The following is a 20,279-nucleotide window of genomic DNA, read 5'->3' as shown; positions in this document are numbered from 1 at the left end:
CATCATAGTTAACTATGCAGAGGTATTTTTAGAATCCTGAAACATTGGAGGTTTAGCCCAGCATAGAAATTCTGAATTTTTAAATGACAATGGCATTGCTTTTCATGTAGTTGAGACTGTTCTCCAAGACAGTCTCTGGTTTCTACTTTAAGAGCAGAACAGAACTGTCAAGGCAAGCAAGTGTTTGAATTGATTAATTTTGAAACTGTGGAGATAAAACAGAGGACAGACGGGCATCAATTCGGCAAAGTAAGCCTGAGATTTATCAACTTTTAATGAATTCCACTGAAATTTTAATATTTCAATAAGAGTGGTACAAACAGTGAGTTAAAAACACAGAATTTCCTGCAGATTGCAGCAGCATTCAAATCAAAGTTTTAACAAATCTTCTGTTTTATTCTAAGGAAAAACCAGCAGTGGAAACATAATACTAGCATGCACAAGTGACCAGACTGCTCTTTAAACATTGGATGAAAGTAATACAAATAAAGCAGCCACATTGGAGACATTGATATGTCTCTGTCATATACTCACAGGACTTCCAGCTTGCTGCATGTCTTTAAAATTGAATAGTTGAGAGTCTGAATTTGGTTTCCCTCCAGATCTCTGAGAGGAAAGAAGGAATAAAATGAACATTTTCCCTACAGGATATCTAACATCTAAACACGAGGATTCAGTTGCAAACACAAGATGAACTTAACATTGGTAAACCCAGAAAAAAAAACATAAGAAGTACTCTGAAATGTAGAATTATTCATGGTAATTATATTAATAAGTAAAATTACCCACTACAATGGACTGGTTATAAGGTGAAATACAATTTTACAGTAAAATATTGATTTTATCACAGTTTCCCAAAAATCAAAGCTTTCTAAGAAAAAAACATGTTGCATATCATTCTGGACAAAGAAGATTTCATTCCAGTTTCTGAACGACAGGACTAGCTTGATGGGATCTCTAAATGTCAAAACCCTGGCAGTAAGTTTTTTAATTAACTGCAGATGGTTTAAGCAGTTATTTGGGCATCCAGCTACAATCCCATTACAATATTCTAGCCAGGAGGTGACAAATGCATCAATGGTTTTTGTAGCATCAGTTTGGTGAAGGATGTTTTTATAGATGCTGTAAAGAATGTTGTACTTAAAAATATGAGACTTACGAGACCGATACTGGTAAGCACCAAGGGCTCTCACAGTACCATTTGGGGAAAATGTAATACCACCCAGATTAAGATAAAAAATATAAAATGAACCTCTGAGTTTTATAGCAACAAATTTAACTATGTCAGTTTTGCCTCACTTAAAATGCAATAAATTGGAAGATATCTGGGACCTAATGTCTTCAAGAAAAGCTTGTAATTTATATCACATTCTTGTATAATCAGGGTTTATAGACAAATAGAGCTGAGTATCGTCAGCATACCAGTCAAACTGCATATACGGTTTTCAAATATTATTGCTCAAGAGACGAATAAAATAAGTAAACAGAATGGGTCCATATCCATATCCCTGTAGAACACCCTACATTAGTTTGGTATGAACACAGAACAGAGAGTGTATCTGTACAAACTGACATCTATTAGGCAGATATTGCTTAAACCAGTTCGTATCTTTAAGTCGTTGCACACGGATACTGTGTTTAAGAGTGTCTAAAACAGCACTCAAATCCAACTGGACCAGAACAGAAACAAGACTCTGGTCAGTGGCAGCAAGAAGGCATTTTGTAACTTTAAGTAATGTGGTTTAAGTAGTGTAGCTTGCCCTAATCCTGACAAAAACTGTTGCTTTATATATAGATAAGTGGTTTTGAGATAACCGTCTCTAAAATGCTAGAAATAAAAGATAAATTAGATATTGGCCTGTGATTATCTAAATCATCTGGATCCAGTGTGGGCTAAAGCTCACAGATTAAAAGGCTTACAAACAAAGAATGGATCTGCAAAATATTATTACTATCAACCCATCAACATTTCTTAATTTGTATTTCATAAAATCAATTATATATGAGCCCTCTAAATCCTAGTTTAGTTCAGCTTCGTAAGAACAGCACCTCTGTTGTCCTCTCTTTACCCTGAGCTACCATGCAAACAAATCCAATTATAAATAAAACAACAAAGATAGAACCAACCAACAGAAACCATCACAAAATAATCACCAGTGTTCTTAGTAGCTCGGAAACCCATGAATTAAGCTAATTAATCAGGTAAGGTTACTGCATTACAAAGAAAAGAAGAAAATAAATCCTCTGAAATTAAACTCTTTTCACCAAAGCATGAAACATACTTAGGGGTATTTTACTACAAGTTACTGTTCACTGAAGAAAACACAAATAAATCCCAATAAGCCACAATCAACACATCTCACTACCACATACATATAAATACTTTTTCTTTCTTTTCTTCACACGCTTGGCCCTTTTTAAAATTCTTGTCAGCTTTTCTGGTATGTTGGTGATCCAACATAACAGACGTTTTTGCGTGATTTTTGCAATGATCGTGTTTCATGGCATCCCAAATGTGATCCATTAGATTGAGATCTGGTGACTACGGTATACTGGAGGACAGTAAATTCATGGTGATGTTCAAAAACTTATGTTAACTTTGTTACATGTTGCATTATCCCACTGGAAGTAGCCATGGGTAAAATGGGGTCATTAAAACATAGACATTGTCAGCAGTAATACTCAACTACTAAGGGACCCGAAGTGTGCCAAGGAAAAAATCCCCACACGTTTACATTACAACCACCAGCTTTAACCATGGCAAAGCAGGGTGAATGGATGTTTTCATTTTGTTTACATTAAATTCTGACTATCATCTGAATGATGCAGCTAATCTTGCCAGGCAATGTTCTCCAATCTGTTAATGTCCACTTTTTGGGGATCTGTGGGAATTGTAACCAAGGTGTCCTGTTCATAGTTGATAGGAGTGGCACCCTGTGTGGTCCTCTGCATATCTGCGTTGCAATGTGTGGTTATTTAAGCTACTGGTGCCTTTCTATCATAGCAAACCAGTCTGCCCATTCTCATCTTAACTCTCTTCATGGCTTCAACACAACGTTTTTATCCACACAACTGCCATTCACTGGATCATTTCTCTTTTTTCGACCTGTCTTTGCGAACAGAGGTGATTGCTCATCAAAATCCTAGTAGATCAGCAGCTTCTGAAAGACTTAGACATCCAATCCGGCCCCAACAACCATGCCATGTCCAGAGTCTCCTAAACTGCCTTTCTTCCCCATTCTGATGATCTGGTTAAACTTCAGCAAGTCATCTTTACCACGTCTAGATGCCTAAATGCATTGAGCTGCTGCCATGTGATTGGCTCTTTACTATTTGTGCTAACACACAATTGAACAGGTGGACCCAGTGAGGTAGTTGGTGAGTGTAATCTTATTTCTGTCAGGATCTGTCATTTTGTTCTTTGTTTTTGTTTACTTTGCCGTTAAAGATTTCCCCTGTTCCTTTGATTAGTAGTTTACTTGGTTTAATTTATATTTGCTTAGATTCTTGTGCTTGTTGGCATATTTCTTTATGAATATGTATTTTAGTGTCTTATTTTACATTTTACAAATGTATTGCCCTTTAGAAACATTTACTTGAAAAACGGTGAAGGACATCAATGTAAAAAGTTGCATACCTAAAAGATTATCATGGCCAAACCATCAGACAAAGATATAAACATTTTAAACTATACAGAAGGAAATTGTTTGAGCAGATGTGAGCAAGCTCTAACGTGCAAATCCAGTTTGCACAAAATTTGATTTGTCTAAAAATAGATTTAACTTAATAAAAGTTTGATTCCTAAAGGGAATAAAAATAGTAGTGTTCCTAGTATTTCTCAAAACTGAAAGGCAAAACACATATAAAAAAGGTGAGCAAATATGAGTCCGGAGTTACAGTGTGATCCAAACATTCAGACACAGACAGCATAAGGTCATAATGAATTTCAGAGTCCTCCTGCAGGGGCTGTAGCTGGTCAAACTGACTGGTCACAGTGACATCGCTGAAAATGCCTGTCAGTCAGAAGAATCACTCCAACCCATCCGCATCCCTTTTCAATATGTCCTTATGTTCACTCACGTGCACAAAAGACACATGGACTCTCCTTTAGAGCACAAACATCTCACACTACACACCTGCATACACACAAGTACACTGTCAGAGCAGACTCACAGCCAGTCCAGGGCAGGCATGTGTTGACAGAAGCTGGGATGAGGAAGCTGCTGCAGCGAAGTTTGCACCATCGACCTGTTGAGAAACAGGGGACATTTCACCGCACAAAGATTAGACTTTACACAATGAGAGTTGCCGCTTTGATCAAAAACAAAAACAAAAAACCCTCTTCTTACACATCTTGTACTTCAGCTTCTAGCTGCTGAAGGTGAAATGAGTCAGATTCAGGTCATTGGAAATTCATAGCTGTAATAAACTGTAGTGAATACTTTATGAACCCAAATATGTAACTTGTTTTGTTTTTTTGCTATTAGAAAATATTTATTCCTTATATTGACTGCAATGGGTAGGGGTGACCTTCTGCAGCAGAAATGTGAATGAAGACACATTGGTGTTTGATCTCCACATTGCATAAATTAAGGGCAATTTTGCCTTTCATGTTTAGCAACTTGTGCAACAAAACTGCTTGAGGGTTTTCAGAGCAGTCCAGAGGCAACCTTCTTTATCAGCTCGGTTCATTTGAGCCATTAACTCTGATGCTGTGGCCCCAACAGATGGCTATATAGCAAACTCCACTCCAAAACAGACTTAAATAAAGCATATAGATGCTAATGCAAACACGAGTCAAAATGAGGCATACAGTGTCTTGTAAAAAGTATTCATACCCTGTGAACAGTTTCACATTTTCTTATTCATTGCCCAGCCTGTTACTTTAAATAGCTAATGTGCCACACACTTTTCGTTTTTGGGTAATGGCTTTAACAATGATTTAGACATCCCTTCAAATTTGTCCCTGGCCTGTCTGCTGTGTTCCTTGGTCTCCATGATGCTGTTTGTTCACTAATGTTCTCTAACAAACCTCTGAGGCCTTTCGAGAACAGCTGGTTTTATACTAAGATGAAATTTGACCGGATTAGACTTAATTTGCTAATGAAGTGATTTCTGAAAGCAATTGGTTGCACTAGATTTTCTTTAGGGGCATCAGAGTATTGGGCCCTAATTAATGATGCACACCAGGTGTGAAAAAGTTCCCAGGGTATGGATAATTCGATAAGGTTTTAAATACCACAGAGTGATCCAAAGAAATTCGGTTCCCTTCTTTTTGTAGCTTGCAAATACAGAGCAACAACAACAGCAAAAAGACATTAAATTCAATATTTGTTTTTCACTTAAATCTCCAACAAAATGAAGAAACATAGAAGTGAAATACTTTGAATGACTGAGAACAGTTCCTATGTGATCAATAGATCTGACTTAAATTTGGAGCATTAAGTGTGTTCTCCATTTTGGATTCATGTTGCCAGCCTGACAGTATTACTAACACTGGAGCAAGTTTGAATTTCTTTCATTTATTGTCCCAGCACTGTCCTTTCTTGACCTTCCTCATCAAATGTAGTACTCTCATAAACAACTCAAAAACAACCACGTTGCTTTATAAAAATCCCTCCATTTTACCTGTCTCTATTTTGTGACTCTGTTGTGTCTACAATATTATGACTGTCTTTTCACAGCCCTTGTGGGTTCATTTCTTTCATTTCCTGCTGATGCACTTTAGGTTACAGACGGAAGAACGAAAATGCTCTTAATCTGTTTGAAGATAGTAAATAGAAAGGAGGAAAAGTTGAAGCTTTTGATACTTGTGCAAATTATCCCTTTTAAAAGACCACAAGCATACTTTGATATACTATCTAATAAAAGGTGTTTCCATGCTTGTTTGCTTCAGTTCCATAAAATAACAATGGAAAACTACAAACTTGAATTTGAATCATATGATGCAATCATTTTACAATTTACGTTTTTTTTGGAGCTTTTTCCCACCAGTAGTTTCAGTTGACGAGTTTGTTAACTGGTACTTCTTTTCGGTTTCTTTTCACACAGAGAAAACACCAAGCAAATCGAAACCTGTCACTAAATCACGTAAGAAAGCTCAGTCTGTTTATTAGTTAGATTAATCTGGGGCGGGGAAACAAATGTAAATACATGAAGAAGGTGCTGCATTCTAAGATAGTTTAAAACATGGAGAATGTAGTAAAATCATTAGTGTTTTTGAGAGATGTCTTAAAAGCTGCAAGAGTTCAGTTTAAATTTACTTAACACTCCAAGTGTGAAGACATCCTTAGGTGATTACAAGGAAAAATACCCAGTAATTTCAGAATTTGAATTGATTGATTTACTTCAAGCTTAAAAATTTTTTTGTGGCACTAGAGGCATTTATTTGCATTACTCAGACAGGAAATGGGCAGAGAAGTGGGGAAGACAAGGAGCAAACGTCCTACAGTGAGGAATCGAACCCCAGACAGCTGTGTCAAGGACTAAAAGCGTCCATATACAGTATATGTCTCACACTCTACCTCTACACTACATGACTCCTGGTGATGAGTATCACAAAGGGAACATCTGATGGTTAGAGCTGTGAAAGTTTTAAACAGCTTTATTTTGAGTGCTTACCTTAACTATGACAAATTAATCTGACAATAAAGATGTATGATTTAGGTTAAGGAGGAAAGGACAATACCTAAGTAAAGGTATTGTAATTTCCAATATTTATCATGTAAATAAATGTAAGTAAGCACAATACATGACCTTTTCTTTTAGAAGCCAATCTTAAATGCCCTCCACAAATATTGGCCATGCTGGTATAGATGTGTAAGAAGCCTTTCAAAAAAAGAATGTTATGGAGAAATGCTGACTTCATTAATGCAAATCTTTGAGAAAACAGAATACATTTTTTACATCCTTCCCATCTCATTCACTGTACATAGTTGGGGGATAAATGATAAATTCCTTGTTTCTTACAGTTATTTTAAAATATTGAAATTGTTTTCTCTGCTTGTAGATATGGGCAAGTTCCGGCAAGTAGCTATTATCTTGTAGCCTAACTTTAGAAGATAAACACGCATCCGGTATAATTGGATGGTATGTTTACCTTTCTTTTGAAATTTGAAGAGTGGCCTAGAAAAAGGGCCTCAGTTTAAAGCAATATTTATACACCAGCAAAAAAGAAAGTCAAAGTTTCCAAATTAAAAGTTCCTAGTTTCTCACCACTTAAACTATCATGAATTGCTTAGATAGTCGAATTAGAACAAAACCAGAGGATGAAACAGACTCAGCACACAGGATAAGACGGTAAATGAGGTTTATTTCTACTGTAGACTTTGTTTAAGGAATCTTGAGTTGGAGTTGTCCAGAAGCTAGAGGAGGAGGAGGTAAACCCAGGAATCCAAGGAGAGAGAGAGAGTACTGGTGATGAGAATATTTACAATGCAGTCCTTAGGAGGGAGTATTACCAGATGTTGGCAGGCAGGTAGGTAGATAGGCAGGTCGACAGGCAGACAGGCAGGCAGACGGATAGGCAGACAGACAGGAGTCCCCATAACTGAGGTTATGTTCCAGCAAAGGTCTGTATCAGCAGCTACCTTAAGAAGCCCCTGAGCTCATTAGGAGAATGCGTTGCAGCTGCAGACAATGACCTGCCAGAACCAACCAGAAGGGAAGGAGCAGAGATCCTACAATTCCCTCCCCTCAACGATTGCCTCCAGGCAATCCAGAACGCTTTTCAGGATGGCGTTTGTAAAAGGACGTTATGAGAGCAGGGTCCAGGATGTGAGAACAGGGAACCCAGGTTCTCTCTTCAGGTCCATATCCTGCCCAATCCACAAGATATTGAAAACCACGCCCCCTACGCCGAACATCCAGGATACAATTGACCGTATATGCAGGGTGGTCATTAATGAGTTGAGCAGGAGGAGGGGGCTTGGTGGGAGGACTCAGGGGGCTTTCCGAGACTGGCTTGATCTGGGAAACATGGAAAGTAGGGTGAATGTGCATGGAAGATGGTAGTTTGAGTCTCACCGCAGATGGGTTGATGATCCTCTCGATGAGAAAAGGGCCAATGAAACGGGGGGCCAAGTTTCTAGAAGTATCTTTTAATTTAATATTCCTGGTGGAAAGCCAGACTCTCTGATTGATGCGGTAGACAGGTGCAGTAGAACGGTGACGGTTAGCGAACCTCTTATTTTGTTCCAGGGTGCGTAGGAGGGTCCTCCTGGTCTGTTGCCAGATCCTACGACACCTGGAAACATAATGCTGAACAGAGGGGACCAGGATGTCCGATTCAACACTGGGAAACAGCGGGGGTAGATAGCCCAGTGAAGCCTCAAAGGGGGACAAACCAGTAGCAGAGGAAGTATGTGTGTTGTGAGCATATTCTATCCATGTGAGATGTTTGCACCAAGAAGAGGTGTTCTCATTTATTACGCACCTCAAGGCGACTTCAAGTTCCTGGTTGCATCTTTCTGTCTGTCCATTAGATTGGGGGTGGTATCCAGACGAAAGACTTACGGAGGCACCAAGAGCTTTGCAAAACTCCTTCCAAACTTGCGAGATGAACTGCGGGCCTCGGTCAGAAACAATGTCCAAAGGTATGCCATGGATGCGGAAAACGTGGAGAACCAGGAGTTGGGCAGTCTCCAATGCAGACGGAAGCTTGGGTAAAGGAACAAAATGGGCTGTTTTAGAGAATTTGTCAACAACAGTAAGGATGACTGTGTTACCATCAGATGGCGGGAGACCAGTGATGAAATCAATGGAAATGTGGGACCAGGGGTGGCTAGGGGTGGGCAGAGGTTGAAGAAGACCAGCAGGGGGTTGATTAGTGTTCTTGTTTCGAGCACATGTGGGACAAGCTGCAACAAAATCTTTAATGTTGAGGTTCATAGTCGGCCACCAGAAATACCTTTTGGTAAATGGGATCATACGAGTCACCCCAGGATGACAAGTCAATTTATTGTTGTGCACCCAATTCAGAACTTTATTGACGACAGAGTTGGGAACGAACAGCTTGCCCACTGGGCCAGTACCTGGGTCAGGTTCGGACCTCTGTGCCTCCCTGATGTCCTTTTCAATGGCCCAGGTGAGGGCGCCCACAATACAAGAATCCGGTAGGATGGAAGCTTCAGTCTTGAGTTGGTCAGAATGAGAGAACTGGCGAGAGAGAGCGTCAGGCTTAATGTTCTTGGAACCGGGTCGGTAGGAGATATAAAAATTAAAACGAGCAAAAAACAGAGACCAACGGGCTTGTCTGGGGTTAAGTCTCTTGGCATTTTGAATGTAGGAAAGGTTCTTATGATCAGTCCAAATGAGAAAAGGGACTTCAGTACCCTCTAACCAATGCCGCCATTCCTCAAGCGCCAAGTTGATGGCTAACAGTTCACGGTTGTCCACATCATAATTTTGCTCTGCTGGAGACAAGCGACGAGAAAAATAGGCACATGGATGTACCTTATCATCCAGAGGAGACCGTTGAGATAGAATAGCCCCTACTCCAATGTCAGAAGCATCAACCTCTACAATAAATTGTGCACATGGATCAGGATGGGTCAATATGGGTGCTGAAGAAAATAGAGTCTTTAATTCCCCAAATGCCCTTTCTGCCTCAGGAGTCCAATAGAACGTTTTCAGAGAGGAGGTGAGTTGAGTGAGAGGTGCAGTGACCTGACTGTAGTTCCTTATACACCTCCTATAAAAATGTGCAAATCCCAAGAACCTTTGAAGTTGCCCACGATCAGCTGGAGTAAGCCACTCTGCCACTGCCTTGGTTTTCTCGGGATCAGTTCTGTACCTGCCTGCCTCAAAAATAAAACCCAAAAAAGACACAGATGTGACACTGAATTCGCACTTTTCGGCTTTAACAAAGAGTTGATTCTCAAAAAGCCTCTGGAGAACTGTTCTGACATGCTGGCGATGTTGTTCTATGTCCTGGGAAAAAATCAAAATGTCATCCAGATAAACGAAAACAAAGAGGTTGAGAAAGTCACGAAGAACATCATTAATAAGAGCCTGGAAAACAGCGGGTGCATTAGTCAGGCATAACCAAATACTCAAAATGTCCTAGGGGGGTTTTGAAAGCTGTTTTCCACTCATCACCCTCTTGGATCCGGACCAAATGGTAAGCATTGCGCAGGTCGAGGTAGTGGGTATTTATTTTTAATAGTGATTTGATTCAATCCTCTATAATCAATACAAGGTCTTAATGTGCCGTCCTTCTTATCCACAAAGAAGAATCCGGTGCCAACAGGGGAGGTAGACAGACGAATGATCCCAGATGCTAAAGAATCCTCAATGTACTCTTTCATGACCCTTCTCTTGGGTCCGGAGAGTTTAAAGAGTCTGCTGGATGGTAGCGGAGCGCCTGGGAGGAGATCAATAGGGCAGTCATAGGGGCAATGCAGAGGTAAAGAAAGAGCCCCTTGTTTGCTAAAAACACAGGTGCGAGATTGTGGTATTCAGGTGGAACTTTGGACAGATCAACAGGCTCAGAAGGTTTGAGTTGTTTGATAGAGTGAGAGACAGCAGTCTTTAAGCAGTTCTGGAGACAGAGATTACTCCATCTCTCTACTCTGCCCTCCACCCAATTAATAACGGGATTATGTTTCTGCAACCAGGGAAACCCCAAAACTAATTGTGGAGAGATGGAAGAGACAACAAAGAACTCACCCAATTCATGATGGTTACCAGAGGTGATGATGTGAAGATGAGGCACTTTAAATCTCACTTGAGACATGGTTTGACCAGTGATGCCAGTGACAGAAAGGGAATTGTTGAGAGGCTGAAAGGGTATTTGAAGTTTATCAACCAGATCCAAGGAAATAAGATTCTGTTCAGCACCAGAATCAATAAAAGCGTCAACAGGAAACTTCTCTTGGCCAACAATAATAGTGACCGGAAAACACAGACGAGAGACAGGGGAAGAATTGGATATGATATGCTCATCAAAGTCCCCTGACCTATTGACGAGCCCTCTCTTTTCCCTTCTTGGGGCATCTTGTGATAAAATGTCCTCCTTGTCCACAATATAGGCAAAGACCACCCTCAAAACGGCGTTGTCGTTCCTCTGGGGAGAGTTGAGTGTGACCAATCTGCATCGGCTCCAGTTCCGCAGATCCCTCTGAAGAGGAAGTGGGTGCGTCGAGGAAAGTGGTTCGAGGCGCCAGAGAGTGCTGCCACTGTGAATTGTAGTTCCTTTCTGTTTGTCTCTCTCTTAGACGGTTGTCAATGCGGATCGATAGGTTGATTAATTCATCCAGTCTTTCGGGTTCATCACTCAAAACCAACTGGTCCTTTACTTGATCTGCAAGGGAATGAACAAAAATACCTTTGAGTGCCGCTTCATCCCAACCCACCTCCTGCCCTGTCACCCGGAAGTCGATGGCGAACTCAGCCAACGCTCTCCCTCCCTGTTTGAGGGTGAGTATCTTCTGCTGGAGTGGTTGATCGAAGACTCTCTTGAAGTGACTGAAAAAATGGCATAACTAAGAGACTCAACAGGGTTAGATGCCAAATAGGCGTGCGCCCAGCGCAGAGCAGATCCCTTTAGCGAGGTAACAATATAAGTAATCTTGGAGGCAGCAGTAGGGAAAAGGGAGGGTGAACAACTAAATGCTAATTCACACTGGAGAGAAAAACCACCAAAGTTATTAGGATTACCATCAAACAGTTCAGACGGATGGAAGTCAGCCTCTCGGATCCCAGAAGATAGAATTGTGGGTGGCTGAGGATTCTCTAAACGAGCTGGAGGATTGGAAGAGGCAGGTGAGAGTTTGGTTATGATTTCGCTTAAAGCATGAACCATACCACCAAGTTCTGTGAGATGAGAATCCGTAGACCTTTGTTGTTGCAGTAGCTGTTGAAGCATGGTTTCAGTAGATTGTAGGCGTTCCTTTAAGGAAGTCTGTTCATCATCTGAATTGTTCTTTGACATGTTAGATGGCTGGAACATACTATCATGAATTGCTTAGATAGTTGAATTAGAACAAAACCAGAGGATGAAACAGACTCAGCACACAGGATAAGACGGTAAATGAGGTTTATTTCTACTGTAGACTTTGTTTAAGGAATCTTGAGTTGAAGTTGTCCAGAAGCCAGAGGAGGAGGAGGTAAACCCAGGAATCCAAGGAGAGAGAGAGAGAGTACTGGTGATGAGAATATTTACAGTGCAGTCCTTAGGAGGGAGTATTACCAGATGTTGGCAGGCAGGTAGGCACATAGGCAGGTCGACAGGCAGACAGGCAGGTAGACGGATAGGCAGACAGACAGGAGTCCACATAACTGAGGTTATGTTCCAGCAAAGGTCTGTATCAGCAACTACCTTAAGAAGCCCGTGAGCTCATTAGGAGAATGCGTTGCAGCTGCAGACAATGAGCTGCCAGAACCAACCAGAAGGGGAGGAGCAGAGATCCTACATAAACAACTTTAGAAAATAGAGTAAAAATGCTTGAATTTCACTTCTGTAATTGTGATTTTTGTTCAAATATTTTCTTTCTTTACAAACTTTTAAAACTAAATTAATGCACACAATTTTTTATTTTGATTCTTGTTAATTGATAGTGATATTATGCTACAGTGATAAAATATAACTACCTGATAATAACTACTTGAGGATTATATTTACAATTTTTTCTTTATAACACTGTATTTCTGCAACAACAAACTTTAATTTTATAATGTTTATTTGCAGCTGAAGATAAAACATTTAAAACCGGTTGGTGTTCTTTTAATCTTTGATCACATTTGCAATTGGTATCAAAACAGAACATGCAGATCAAGTTGCTTGCTGTCATCTTTATTTCAAATCTCTTCAGCTACTGAAAAAAAAAAAAACTGTTGTTCTACAGATAGCTATCAAAAAATGCTAAAGTACACAATATAAAAAGGGATTATTAACTATGAGTCTGTCAGCTTAAAACCTTTTCATACTTTAGGTGGCAACATTCCAGATAGGTGTGTTGAGAGTTTCAGATCAGACCAGATCAGAAGAAACAGAAACACATATGGTCCTTTCTAGTCTATCTGTCACTCTGGGGAGGAACAAACACCCTTTGAAGAGGAAAGAGAATGAGAGAACATTTATAGAAGTTTCAAGCCTGAGTTTTAGGAGGACACATGCTGAGATGTATCTGAGCTGTAAACAAGATGGAGAAAAGAAAACAAGGACAAAAACAAGTCCCACCCAGACAGCCTGTGGATTTCCAGTGAGTCAGCCGATTGTAAGGGTTTTCTAATGCAATGCACTTTAGTGTTTAAGCGCTCACCCCATTCTTTTCCTCATGATAACTGCAAGATTTCTTATATTCTAGGCCTTTTGACTGGGAGAGCTTTGAGGTGGGCTGAGTCCCATTTTCCCAGTTGTGCTCAGTTTGGTTGTTCTTTTTCTGATTTTGAAGAAGAATTTAGAGGTACCTTTTCTTTCGATTCAGATTTTGTGGCTTCTGGTCGTAGTTTATGGACCTTAAGACAGCGGGGTAGACCGCTTACTGATTTCTCTATAGATTTTAGTATTCTGGCGGCAGCGTCTGGTTGGGACAGCTGCGCTTTAAAGTCAGCGTTTTTTCATTCTTTGGATGACTCTTTAAAGGATGAATTAGTCTTAGTTGAGGAACCAAAGCCTCTAGAGGATTTAATCGCTCTAGCCATTAGGATAGATAACCAATTAAGATAAAGACAGTGAACTAGATGTGAACGCAGCAACCCTAGCGTTCAGCCTCCAGTTATTTCACCCTCCGTTTCCATGGCTGCCTCTCCAGGACCGGTGGGTGTCTCTGAACCTATGCAGATTGGACATACGCATCTCTCCAGTGAAGAGAGACAGAGACACAGGCAGTCTAGGCAGTGTTTCTACTGTGGTTCTCAGGAACACTTAATTGTGTGAATGCTGAAGGCATTCACACTATTGAGATCCTGTTTCTCTTTATACTTTATTATTATTATTGCAGATTGTCCTACCTGCCCTCCCCGGCCAAAAGAGCGGGTCTGTCGGTAGTAGGGGATATACCGGTCACATTACTTGTCTAAAGGCTGTAGTCGTACCTACTCCTGTTAATCCCGCTGTTGAAGAAAATTATTTTTCTGATTTATCACACGTTTCACAACTCTACCACGACCTTAAGCAGGCCTTCAGTAAGTCCAAAGCACTTCCTTACCACCACATAGACCTTATGATTGTGCTATTAACTTACTTCCTGGAGCCACCTTTCCTTCTAGTAGACTTTATCCCATTTCTCAACATGAACAACAGTCTATGGAGAAGTATATTAACGAGTCCCTTTCTGCGTGTTTAATTCGGCCCTCCTCCTAACCCTTGGGTGCAGGCTTCTTTTTTGTTAAGAAGAAAGATGGTTCTTTACGACCATGCACTGACTACAGGGGATTAAACAACATCACCATTAAGAATAGTTACCCTCTTCCACTGCTTTCCTCTGCTTTCGAGCCTGTACGTGAGGCCACGGTTTTCACGAAACTAGTCCTGAGGAATGCTTACCATTTAGTTAGGATCCGCCAGGGGGGTGTGGAAAACAGCTTTCAAGACTCCACTTGGACACTTCGAATACTTGGTCATGCCTTTTGGACTCTGCAACGCACAAGCTGTATTCCATGCTCTTGTTAACGATGTGCTCAGAGACTTCTTAAACATTTTTGTTTTTGTTTATCTGGATGATATTTTGATTTATTCCAGGGATGAAGAGGAGCACCAGCACCATGACCGTCTGGTACTACAAAGACTCCTTGAGAACTGATTGTTTGTGAAGGCCGAGAAATGTGAGTTTCACCAATCTTCAGTAACTTTTTGGGGTTTTATCCTTGAGGGTGGACAGGTCCGCGGTGACCTGGAGAAGGTCAGAGGAGTTCTGGAATGGCCTGTTCCCGACTCAAGGAAGCAGTTGCAAAGGTTCCTTGGTTTCGCCTTTGACGGCGTTGACCTCTACCAAGACCAGTTTCCATTGGATTCCTGCTGCTGATCAGGCCTTCAAGAGTCTTCAGGAGAAGTTCGTCCAGGCTCCCATCTTGATTCACCCAGATTCTTCCAGGCAGTTCGTGCTGGAGGTTGATGCTTCGGACTCTGGAGTGGGAGCTGTACTCTCCCAACGATCGAGTGATGATAGTAAACTTCATCTGTGTGGTTTCTTTTCGCATCGGCTCAGTCAAACTGAACGTAACTATGATGTAGGTGATAGAGAACTGTTAGCAATTAAGCTGGCTTTAGAAGAGTGGAGACATTGGTTGGAGGGGGCTACTCATCCCATTCTAGTCTGGACTGACCAAAGAACCTAGCTTATTTGCAAACAGCCAAGAGACTGAACTCTAGACAGGCACGCTGGTCACTTCTTTTTTCTCGTTTTAACCTGTCCATCTCTTTCAGACCGGGGAGTAAACACGCAAAGCCTGATGCTCTCTCCTGACAGTTTGCACCAGATGATTTGGAAAGGGTTCCTGAGCCCATTGTCCCACCTACCTGGACCATTGGGACTGTCTCCTGGGAGATCGAGGAACAAGTAAATCGTGCTCTGAGAACAGAGCCTGACCCTGGAACAGGTCCTAAGAACAGAACTTTTCTCCCGGCCTCGGTGAGAGCTCGGGTTATCCAATGGCTCCACACTGACAGTCACATTTTGACCACAAATTTCAGACATAAGTGTAGCGTGAGTCCTCCATCATTGGTGCACACATGGGGCAACTGGTCTAGGCTGATAATGCCATAGGTGCGCCGACAGCTTGTTAAATGTTTTGCTCAACGTTAACGGTTGCAGGCTTAGAAATTGACCAATCAATTTAATAAAAAAAAAAAAAAAGGACAAACATGTCTGTCAAAGAATTTATTAGAGGTTTGCCTACCTTGAACTTTTAAATCTTTTCGGAGACTCACCGTGAGTATATGTTTGAAGAGTTCGGAATTGACCATAAACAGCCACAATATTTAAGCCTGTATATTATAGCTTTGCAAATTTTAAAACATAACATCACAACTGTCCTGCAAAGAATTACATTTAGCATTGTACATAAAAATAAATAATGTTTTCAATTGTTGTACCGAATTAGTTTTGTTTGTTTTTGCCAATATTTTAACGATATACAACATGTTTGATTGTTTAAATTGTTTTTTGGTGACATAATCATTTGGACCTAGAAATAAAAAAGTAAAACAATATTGTTTCAAGCTTTTTTCTAAATAAATAAAATTATTCAAAATGGACTCTTTGCTGCAATGCTACACTGTGACTGCTACATTTTAAAGTAGTCTGGTGTTGGGATAAATATAGCCAACGAGAAATTGTGTGCTGTCTCCAGGCAGAATCTCTGCCTGATGTTCTGTATCCTTGCCAGAATAATTTAACCCTGACCAATAAATTCAATGATTGAACAATTTGATCAGCCAAAGATATTTTAAACTGTAGTCTGTGGAAGTTTTCTTCTACATAAATGGTAGGACCCAAGCTTTCTCAGCAGAACATTGCCCAAAGCATCATACCATCCATGCTAGCTAGTTTACTTCCCATAGGCAATGATTTTTTTTTATCAAACAAAAGAACTGGTATTCAAATAATTTCTGAATACCAGTTCTTCTTGTCTTACTTTAACAATTGATAGAAAAACTCACAGAAATACGAGAGAACGAAGTCCAAAGAACGTCTCATGGGTCAAGCTGCTAAGTGGGTTATGATCCAACATCCTGGTAGGAAAAAATGATTACAGCTTTAGCATCCAGCCATTTGAATGTGATCTAGTACATTTCAACATTTTGTAAAAATGCAATTCTTTTTTTTGTAGGAGTTGGCTATCTATTTAGTTTCCTACGTGGATCAAAATAATGCATTTACCTAAAAGGGCATATGCTCTATATTGCCTAAAGTATTGGTCACCTGTCGGTTATGTGTGTGCCTTTACACACACATAAACTTAAATTACAACACATTCTTTAAACAAATGCTTGGCTGCAAAGGTTTTGGCCAACCCTTTGAAGCTTTAAAAGCTTCAAGTCATCTGAAAGGGCGGTCTACAAGGTTTAGGTGTTTGTTAATGGACATTTATGACCATTCTTGCAGGAGAGCATTTGCGAGGCCAGATGAGAAAGTATTTTGGCTCACAGTCTCCCCTCAAATTCACCAGTCAAGTTCTTCCACAAAAAATATGCTCATTTATGGAGTTTATGGACCTTGCTTTGCTCTTTTTGTCTTACTTTTGTAATTAAGACAATAGTCCAAACAATCAGGATCGTAAAAATGTCAAAAATTTCTTTTTATGCTGAAGCATTAAGGGGCTCTTTCAATGGACAACTGGGCAATCTCTACACCTGGAAAACAACAAAAAACCTTAATGCTCCCTTCACCAAACTTTACACTTGACACATTGACACATTATGAAAGTGACGTTCTTCTGGCAACTGAGATTTATCCACACATTACAAGACATGAAAGTGTGATTCGTCACTTCAGAAAACGTGTCTCCACTGCTCTAGGGACCAGTGGCAGCATGCCTACACAGCTTTGCATTGTACTTGGCGATGTAAGGTTTGGATCCAGCTGCTTGGCCATGGAAGCCCATTCCTTGTGTTCTTGAGCTAATCTAAAAAACAACATGGCGTTTGGAGATCTGTAAATTTTGACTAACAGTTGGTGACTTCCTGCCAGTCACAGCTAGATGAAAGACTTTTCTCCATTCAATTTTGAGAACCAGTTGCTGCATTTGTATGGAAGCAAATCGTTACCATATTTCAAATGAAAAAGCATTTTCAGAAATGCTTTTTCATTTTAAGAATGTGGCTGCATTGTTTGACTCATAAATGAAATTAGTAATCAATAATCCTATTTGCATTTTAATTTTCTTCTTCAAGACTGCTCTTTCTTTCACTTAATTAAAAAAGAAAAAGACATTTGAGATTTATTTTTCAAGATGTAGCCCAGCAAATAGATACCAAAATTCAATTTGAAATGTAAAATTTTAAACTGAAAAAGCATTTCCAGAAATGCTTTTTCATTTTAAGAATGTGGCTGCATTATTTGACCCATAAATAAAATTAGTAATCAATCATCCTATTTGCATCTGCATTTTCTTCTTCACGACTTCACATTTTATGCCATAATCAAAAAGAAAACAAAGCAGACATTGCTTTTTCGTTTTCGTGGTCTGCCCGCAAAGTACTGCCCAAAACTCAAAAACCGAAGCTGCCACCGAAGCTGCCACCGGAACTGCCACAGCCTGCGGCAGGGTTGCAGGGGATTCCGCGAGGATGCCAGAAGGTGCCAGACCGGCCGTAAAAGCTTACCAATGCAGTTGCCGCTGTTTTTGTGGAAGCTAATGCTGATCATCGGCAAACGGGATGTCATTGTTGTTATAGCCTGTTACCTTTAAATAATGATTTCATTATTGATTATTATTTAATAAACAGCTTTAGACCCATAACATAAGGTGATTGTATTTACTTGACATGGAAAATAAATAGCACTATGTGTATGTGTGACGTGTTGAAAGGATGACGAAGATTTATTGCACAAACAGCTGGTTTATTATAGAGCACGAGCGGCTATTCTGAATTGTCACTCACAGAAAATAATAAATAAATGCTTAAAAACACGCTGGATGTCCCAGACCATAAGGCTGCCACGAGGATGCCACAGCCTGCCACCGGAACTGCCAGTTCTGCCTGCCACTGCCACAAATTGAGCTCAGCCCTGCTGCAATTTAATCAATTTCTCGGCACGTTTGCAATGTAATGCAAGATGGGTAGCTCGGTCAGCAGGGAGCTGAGGAAGAGTGGCTGCTGACGTCACTCTTCTGCGCCCGCCGCTCGGAATGCTTTTTCGTTTTTGAGTTCTGGGCAGTACTTTGCGGGCAGACCACGAAAACGAAAAAGCCATGTCTGCTTTGTTTTCTTTTTGATTATGGCATAAAATGTGCATGTCAAATGCAAATAGGATGATTGATTACTAATTTTATTTATGAGTCAAACAATGCAGCCACATTCTTAAAATGAAAAAGCATTTCTGAAAATGCTTTTTATATGGTAACGATTTGCTTCCATACATTTGCAGCTACTTGAGTTGCTTCAAACTGAACAATGAATCTGTGTGATGAAGAGGCACTGCATGTGCACATCAGAACAAAACAAAATGTTCCACGTCATTCACATTTACCCTCAGGAGACCAGTGCATTTTTATCAGTTTTTCTTGGAACATCTAACTCAAAAAACATTTCAAGAGATTAATAAGACTTTGTCTGCACAACTGCAGATAAACCGAGGTTCATTACCGATTGTGCAGCTCAACCAGTTCTCCATGAGGTTTAAGACCATCTGAGTCAATTGTTTAACAGACGCTTCCTAAGCAACAAACTTGAAAAGGATATCCCAAATGCAAATAATGATACCTGTGTTAAGATATAAATGAAATTTGTTTCAACATCATTAAAACAGTTTACAACTTATGAGATAATATAACAACTTAACTTACTGTCTAAAAAGGACCTCCATACATGCTGCCATGTCATACATGTCTCAAGCATGTACAGTTCCAGTCAGAGGTTTACACTGGCTCATTGTCTGCATGAATGGCAATTATTTAGGGCTTTCAAGTATTTAGTGTGTGGGCTATATGGCTGCCCTGGGGTGATGTCTTGAATCTGTTTGCCTTTGGGTTGCTGCCACCCTCTGGAGCTGAGTCCACCTGTCCTTTGCTGCTCTCGGGTGCTGTGTGTTGTTGGCCTTCTACATTTCTCGCCACTCTAAGAACTGTGCACCTCCAGGTGCCAACATGCTCACATAAGGTACCCCCACTCAACAAAGACACACTTATTTTTACACAAACGCTCACTCACTCACTCACTCACTCACTCACTCACACACACACACACACACACACACACACACACACACACAAAAACACACACACACACACACACACACACAAACACACACACACACACACACACACACACACACACACACACACACACACACACACGCACGCACACCTACACCCACCCACAAAGCGACACACTAATAATCTGTATAGTAGAATGTCATACAAACACAGGCTACCATTACGGCAGTTTGGCCTGCCTGCATTGCAGTGATCCAGTCTTGATTAATTAAAGTCAGTCACGCAATTAGGTTTCCATCTTAAGATATACATTTTGTAGAGCAAATATTGCCTGGCACATGTAGGCAACCGGCTTCTCTATATGGTATGCCTAAAATAATGCGACACAACATGTAAAAACAAACAAAAAAAACTTGATAAGGTACATTACGCTAAACGTTAGTAGTGGTGTATTTCCA

General features: G+C 40.4%; 1 protein-coding gene across 3 annotated transcripts in view; it reads right to left on the bottom strand.

Annotated features, from left to right (window-relative positions):
* The window catches only part of rxfp2a (relaxin family peptide receptor 2a), a 146,286-nt gene that overhangs the window by 30,110 nt on the left and 95,897 nt on the right, over positions 1-20,279 (bottom strand). For all 3 annotated transcript variants that reach the window (XM_047379532.1, XM_047379531.1, XM_047379530.1), the window contains 3 exons: positions 16,604-16,675; positions 4,174-4,248; positions 535-606 (listed from right to left, as the gene is read on the bottom strand). In XM_047379532.1, coding sequence (XP_047235488.1) covers positions 535-606; positions 4,174-4,248; positions 16,604-16,675 — 219 coding nt within the window. The remainder of the gene's footprint in view (positions 1-534; positions 607-4,173; positions 4,249-16,603; positions 16,676-20,279) is intronic.

Source organism: Girardinichthys multiradiatus, chromosome 11 (assembly GCF_021462225.1).
Source record: "Girardinichthys multiradiatus isolate DD_20200921_A chromosome 11, DD_fGirMul_XY1, whole genome shotgun sequence".
In the NCBI taxonomy this organism is placed as follows: domain Eukaryota; kingdom Metazoa; phylum Chordata; class Actinopteri; order Cyprinodontiformes; family Goodeidae; genus Girardinichthys; species Girardinichthys multiradiatus.
Note: the sequence above shows the minus strand (reverse complement) of the source record. Positions and strands in the feature narration are given on the sequence as shown.